The following is a 7024-nucleotide window of genomic DNA, read 5'->3' as shown; positions in this document are numbered from 1 at the left end:
TTAATCTGTGACACTTTCATCCCTGATAATCTATCAGAAAGGCTACCAATTGAACAAACTCAAGTTTAATTTTGATATCATTTTATCACGATATTACTTTACTATGAAAACATTGCTTTTTTTAAAAAAAAAGCTGGCTCAGTAGGACTGCAACACGCTTGTTTATATATTTAGAAACCTCTTTCAATTCCTCTAATATGAGACACGACGTATTGCTCGCTTTATGTAAATTTACTTAGAAAAAAAAAAAAACTAAAAAGAAGGGGCTTCAATGTGAAGGATGTTTCATATACAGCCTAAGGACCGGAATGAATCATATCCCCGTATGCATTCTGTGCTTACCACCCTTTTGGGTGGATTTGGACCATTCATTTAGTCTTGAAATGATTTGTGCCGTTCATTTTAATTTAATTTTTAAATATTTTTAATATTGTATTATTAAAATAATTTTTTTAAAAATTATCAAAATTTAATATTAAATATATATTATTTAGAGTACATCTAGATAATTAATTTATAAATATTATAATAATTTTTTATATTAAACTGGATCAGTTAGATTATATCTACATGGTTTAAAGTACATATGGATAGTTTATTTGTAAAATTATACTAACCAGATTAATAATGAACATGTTTGTTAAAAAAATTTTATTTTGATAAATATAAAATAAAAGTGAAAAAGAAAATCTTTAAGTCTATACGATCTAAATCTTACAAAGAGTAATAAATAAGGTGGTGTTCATGTCATCCCCATTGAGTACCAATGATAATTAAAATTTTTATAATTTTTAAAAATTAACTATCTAAATAGTTTGAATAGCAGATGGTATATATTTATTAATAATTTTTTTATAATTTTTAGAATTTTTTTAATAAATATAATATTAAAAATTTTTAAAAATTAATTTAAAATGAATGGTACATATTATTCCAAGATGAAATGAACGGTCCAGATCACTTTAAAAGTGACGAGCACTCATAGTAATGAGCACCGAGGGCCCATATTTTCTATGCATGAAGAGAAAACAATTCTCTCCGTTTGATTATTAAAAATAAATAAAATAAAATGAATTGAGAAAATTAACACCAAAATAAATTAAATTATTATTATTTCTCATAATAAACATGATAAAATTAATTCATATATACTATCAAATGTGAAAATTATTATACTTTTTAAAAATTTTATGAATCATGATTCCTAACCCTATAAATTAAATTATTTTTTTATGAATGTGTTTTATTATTTCTTCTGATCATCTTATTTTTATCTTTATCTTTTTACTCTATTTCATTCTTTTTTCTTTTTTGGCAACCAAACGTGGGGTTCGTAAAAAGCTTTTAAGAAGAGAGGGTCAGATCACATAACTTATGATTGTAAACAGTGAAAACTGTTACTTCCCCATGTGGACTCTGGACCCGGGGTGCCTACAGTGAACAGAGTTGGAGAAAAACAGAGAGAGAACAAGAAGAGGCCCAATAGGTGGTGGGTTGCTAATTCTTCAAGAGAAGCCAGGTAAGCCGTCATATTTGATTCCAGGTAATGGCTTTATAGTGGATACAAGGCGTGCATATTGATGCACGTGGTCTGGCCAACCTAATTGGGATTGACGTAGCGGCAATCCTTCCTGATTTCACCAAGATCGTCGCTCAGAGGATTGGCCTCAGACAACATGAGAATGGCCCTCGAGAATTGCTGGAGGAAATACTCATTATCAGAAGCCATCTTCTGCACAAAAGGTGAGGTTCTTGGATCAGTCGCTAGCTCTGCATCTACGTGGAGAAGACCCTTGTTCGCCAAAATATGTTTGTAGTACTGGTTGTCAATCACCATGGGAGTGTCGAGGTCGTTCCTCGCATACAGAACAGCCTTCGGATCCGGGTTCGGAGTTGGGCACCTGCGTTTCAGGTACGCCGCATGTTCAGGGTCCAACGTCGGATCCACCGTCGGGTATAGCCTGTCCACCATATTCACGCAATGAACTCTGCCCACCGAGTGACCGCCTGAAATATGCTTGACAAAAATTAATAACACAACGTAGGGCCCACGTAAGGTTTATGGGTGATTGTCGAAAGTTATTAGGAGTAAATGAATGTGAGATGTGGGAAAGTACCTAAAAGAGCGACCGTGGCTTCAACGTCAACGCCGATGGATTGAAAACGAGAGAGCACTAAGGAAATGGAGTCGTTATGGTTAGGGATGAAGTCTTCCACTGGTAAATAGCTTTGCTTGCTGTCCCTTCTTCCCGTCTTCATTCCAATGCGCGGACCCCCCAACTATTTATGAACAAATATAAATCAACTTTTAATTAATGATACTTGGTGAATCGATGGCTAAACATTGCATGTATATATAGATAAAGTCAGAAAGATACCAGGACGATGCCATCTCTGGCAGAGAGAGCAACGATGTCAGCGCAAGACACAGTGGAGGGGCATTCTTGCTCGAGAGCCTCTTTGATGGTGTTGACGTACTTGAAGTTTCTCATGCCAAAGCTTCTTGGGGACGCCTGCTCCGATACAACGCCGTGCTTACTCGTTAACAGCAGCGATGCATCACATGACTGCATTCGTTCATCAAACACATGCATGCACATGAAATAGAAGCTACGTTCGAGGAAAAGGAGAGGTAAGAATGAGGGGAGAATATGGAAAATGACCTTCATGCAGTCGTGGAAGAGGTTTCTGAGCCAGGAAATGGCAGTATTGCCATGCTTGTTGTAAAGCTGCGTGACTTGTTGCTTAATGATCTCTTCGGCTCTTGGGCAGCTCTTGGAGTAGTAGTTCAACTCTAGTTGGCTTCTCCCTTCATCATATTATAATCATATTATTTACGATTTACACAACACACACGTTTATACCAGTGAACATGCACGTTCTTTTATATATCAATTTAAACCACGGGAATTTTATCATAGTCAATTAAAATAATGTTTTTTTTGTCAGAATTACAATGCAGTAAAACACGAGGGAATGAAAAAAAATCAGTGAAAGACGTACCCAAATGGAAGTGGAAGAGAAGAAAGAGCATGAGGAAGAAGTAAGACGAAGAGGTGGCCATGTGTGTGTATGTGTGTATTAACTGAGTGGAGAGAGAGAGAGAGAGAGGTGATGGGAATTGGGGGAAACTGAGAGGCTTAAATAGGAAGAGCAAGAAGTGGAGATGAAGGTATATAGGATTGGGGCGTGTCCACTAGCCGACTTTGTTTGACCTTCGGCCGTCTGCTTGAGAACTACGCATGGTGACACGCTCTCTGCCCCTGCACTAAGTCTCTCCATATATATATATATAATATGTAATTCATGAGATCTATCTAGATGATAACTCATCTTTCCACCATTTAAGGAATCTGTTGGGGTATATTTGGATTTCAGTTAGTAAAAATTGATTAATTAACAAAACTTAATAATGTTTGGATAATTTTTCATAATCATTTATAAAGATAGAGGAAAATGAAAAATGCTGAAACGTTAAGAATTAATTTTCAAATGAAGAGAAAAATAATTTTCTCAAAATGGAGTTTCATAAGCCAAGTAAAATTTTGCAAAATTGAATATGTTTGGATAAGTTTTTACAAAACCATAGTTTTGATATCAGAATTGAATCCAAATGGAAATTCAAACAAGCCTTTGATTGTGTGGCTAGATCAACTTGCACTGCGCCTTCTGGAAAGGATTTGCCTAATCTCAACTTCTTCTATACTTTAATTTAATATACACATACACATACACATACACATACTTTTTCTATATTTTTCATATTGATAAAAATGAACAACTAATGAAACCAGCTTCCGTGAGCAGAAAAATCGAGTCGGACTTGCGTGAGATTGAAAGCCTTGACAAAGTTTGAAGGCAAGTGGCACTAAGAATACGAGAAAGAAGTAAGGAGGTGAAAGGTCGTGTTGGCCGTTCATTATTATAAAACCTTCCACTTTGTGATTAAGAAGACGGAATTGCAGTTTGCAGAGAGGTTTTAAGAAGATAATGACCACTTAGATTGGGGTGCCATGTCATTCCTCACTGTCGTTTGTGGATCTCATTATTAAACAGATTTACGATGGTGTTAATTATAACCCCCGAGAATCCTGCCTCAAGCTTCCTAACCACGCATTTCCTTTTTATTTTTGGGTTAGTTTAGAGTTGTTTTCAAGGATGGATAGAACTGAGGTTCAGGAACATTTTAAAATATTTGTCACTTGCTCGTTTTCATTGTTCCCCACTCCTCCCAAAAAAAAAACCCAGAAAAAAAATCGTTACAATGTCCATGAGCATTAACTATTTTTGTAAATCTTTACCAATCAGTGAGAACAATAACAAGTCAAATCATATGAAATACATTGCTGAGAAATATGCCTAGTTATCCATATGTTTGAGAAAATAGTATTTACACGTTAGAAACAAGATTGATGATTTTTTTTTTCTCCTATCACGTCTAATTAGCAAGGAAGGAAGGAAATGGACAAACGACAAATCAACGGGCATGTGGCAGAAAGCAGAATTCAAGTGGCTGCGGAATCAATGTAGCTTTCCTACATATATTAAAAAAAGAAGAAATTGTTGCTTTCTGTTGCGAACGAACAAATCACATTAACAAGGATTTTGGAGTCGGGTTCCAAGACAAAATAGGATAGGAACATTTAATTGGACACTCGATTTCTTGAGCCGTCCAAGCTCCACTGACCAATACATCATTGTGGGCCTCACTTAAAATATTTTCTGCATGTTTGTCCTTCTTCTCTTCTTCCTTCTTTATCTCCTAGCTACCTCCAATTCTCTGCCACAACACCTTACCCATCAAAACTCCACTCTGACATCAAATTCCTCTTCCATTAAGAAAAATTGTGGAAGCGTGTCTAAAGGAAAAAAAGAGAGAAAAAGAATGACAATCGCACCGTCTCTCTTATTATGCTTGGTGAACATACATACAATTTTGAAGTTACGAATGCATGTGTCTCATATTCAATACAGCCTACGAACTATCAGTTTCTGCTCCATCTGTCTTTATATCGATTTCTTGGTTGTTACTGTACTGAGCAGAATGATTCATTCTTGGTCAATTTCGAAGGCTACGGTCTTAGCCCAAAACCGAAGATGCTTCTTCATGTCAGCAGCTGAACATAGCCTGGGAATTTTGAGATTTAGTAGCTGCGAATCTGGTCTCTTTATAAGCCACGCCTCCGATAAATATGGTCTTGTGATTCCTACATTGCTTTTGTCTTCTTCTTTTTCAAAACTGTCATCTTCGACTTCTTTTGAGGCATCGATTAGTTCCTTGTCCGCTTTATTTCGATGCATGCTAAGTCTCTGCAAGCCGGGGACGACGTTCATCATTCGTGCGCTCACATTTTCTTTCTTGAATATGAAACCCAGATCTATAAAGCCCTTCACTTCTTCAAGCTCTAGCTCCCCCTGCGTTCTGTAACTCATAGACTTTTGCAGTCTCCTTGCAGTAGCCAGTTTCCTGAACTGCATGTGACCATTTGGAGTCGAGGATGACGATGAATGCAAACGAACACTATTCCTCGATAGGTTCACTGTTTTAGGTCTCCCCCGAAGTCCTACCTTGTTTGAATCATCCTTGTGACAACAAGAAGTAAGAAAAAAGAGGAGAGCATGGTCATGGATCTCTACAGAAATGAATACATTATAGAACGGCTAAGTGGTGAATGGATTTTTGCCATACCTGCATATTTTGAGAGACTGTCTTTGAAGAGACTTGACTCTCGGGAGAAAGTGGTTCCTTCGTTGAATTTTCTAGTAGTTCATCCGGTGGAGGAAGTAGAGACGGGAAAGATAAAGATTCTGATATGAGCAGAGCTACTTCTACGTCTTTTGGGGAGACTGATGCTGTGCATTCCGAGAAAAAAACGATTTGGTGAAACCAAAGGCGATCCATTACTCCTATGAGAAAAATAAGAAGCTCAAGTAACAGAAAAGCAAATGATTGTGGAGAAATGGTGGGGGGGGGGGGATATTGATAGATGCTCAGAATAACTAAAATAAGAATAACTCTATTAGGATGATATAGAACAAGAATCTCGTTCTATATTTCTCGTAATAGTCACGCTCAGGAGAATCTCCAAAGGGTTTAAAAGACTATTTTATTGATAAACTGATATGATAGCTTCTAAGTTGCTAGTCATATTTATAATGCTAAATACAATCTAAAATAATGGATAAAATCTAGATAACTAGATAACTAAATAATATCTCCTGTAATCTAAAATAACTAAATAACTAAATAATATCTCCTATAATTTAAAATACTGAATAAAATCTAAATAGATAAACTACTAGATCTAAATAAAATCTAAAGAATAAAATCTGACTAAATAAAATACTAAATCTAAAGAAATATTAAATACTGAGCAAAATAAACAATGAAATCAATCTAAATTTATCTTTTGACGCTTTCTTCTTGGATAAGTCTTCATGGGAATATTATCTGGAATCTTATCATTACCCTCCCCTTGAAAACTCAACTTGTCCTCAAGTGGAAAGGAGGGAAATTGAGTGTGCAAGAGATCGTAGTCCTCCCAGCTGGCTTCTTCCACAGGTCGGCGACTCTCGACGATTGTTTGGCGAACTCTGTGCGATATTCCTGAACTGAACCTTCTTGCCTAATGCTGCAAAGAAATTCATCCTGATTTTGGTATTCAAGTGGTCCGAAATTCTCTTGGAATGCTGTCATGAGCTCGTCCCAGTAGTTGAGTGTTCGTTCATGACTGATCCATGCGAACAGTTCTAGTGCGTCACCCTCCAGTGCCAGTGAGGCTACGTCCACCTTCTCTTCTTCAGGTGTGTTGTAATACTTAAAGTACTTCTCAGCCTTTAAGATCCATCCCCGTGGATCACCTCCACTAAACTTTGGGAATTCAATTTTGGTGCGATGAAATCTGGTGCGCCTGCGATTTTCTTGCTCGTCTTCACTCTCTTCATCTTCATAATAGTGCCTGCGGCGTGCTTCTCTAGGTTTCTTGTTTTTATTGATTGCTGAGGCTTCGAGTGCTTCTATCTT

At 36.6% G+C, this 7024-nt stretch overlaps 2 protein-coding genes across 2 annotated transcripts; both read right to left on the bottom strand.

Moving 5' to 3' along the window:
• Nucleotides 1–1361: 1361 nt before the first annotated feature.
• LOC129306900 (peroxidase 21) lies at nt 1362–3139 on the bottom strand. Its single transcript, XM_054947693.1, has 5 exons — nt 3004–3139; nt 2664–2809; nt 2379–2567; nt 2118–2280; nt 1362–2007 (listed from the first exon to the last, which is right to left on the bottom strand). Exons 1-5 carry the CDS (start codon nt 3062–3064, stop codon nt 1601–1603), a joined length of 966 nt encoding a protein of 321 aa, XP_054803668.1. The 5' UTR covers nt 3065–3139; the 3' UTR covers nt 1362–1600.
• Nucleotides 3140–4886: 1747 nt separating this feature from the next.
• Nucleotides 4887–5942, bottom strand: LOC129307051 (uncharacterized). The gene is made up of 2 exons (XM_054947911.1): nt 5690–5942; nt 4887–5583 (listed from the first exon to the last, which is right to left on the bottom strand). The coding sequence occupies exons 1-2, from the start codon at nt 5900–5902 to the stop codon at nt 5050–5052; spliced, it is 747 nt and encodes a 248-aa protein (XP_054803886.1). The 5' UTR covers nt 5903–5942; the 3' UTR covers nt 4887–5049.
• Between the last annotated feature and the right edge of the window lie 1082 nt (nt 5943–7024).

This window comes from Prosopis cineraria, unplaced genomic scaffold (assembly GCF_029017545.1).
Source record: "Prosopis cineraria cultivar Desert tree isolate PC_DT_omini unplaced genomic scaffold, ASM2901754v1 PC3, whole genome shotgun sequence".
NCBI classification, from domain to species: Eukaryota; Viridiplantae; Streptophyta; class Magnoliopsida; order Fabales; family Fabaceae; genus Prosopis; species Prosopis cineraria.
This window is presented reverse-complemented; position numbering and strand designations above follow the sequence as displayed.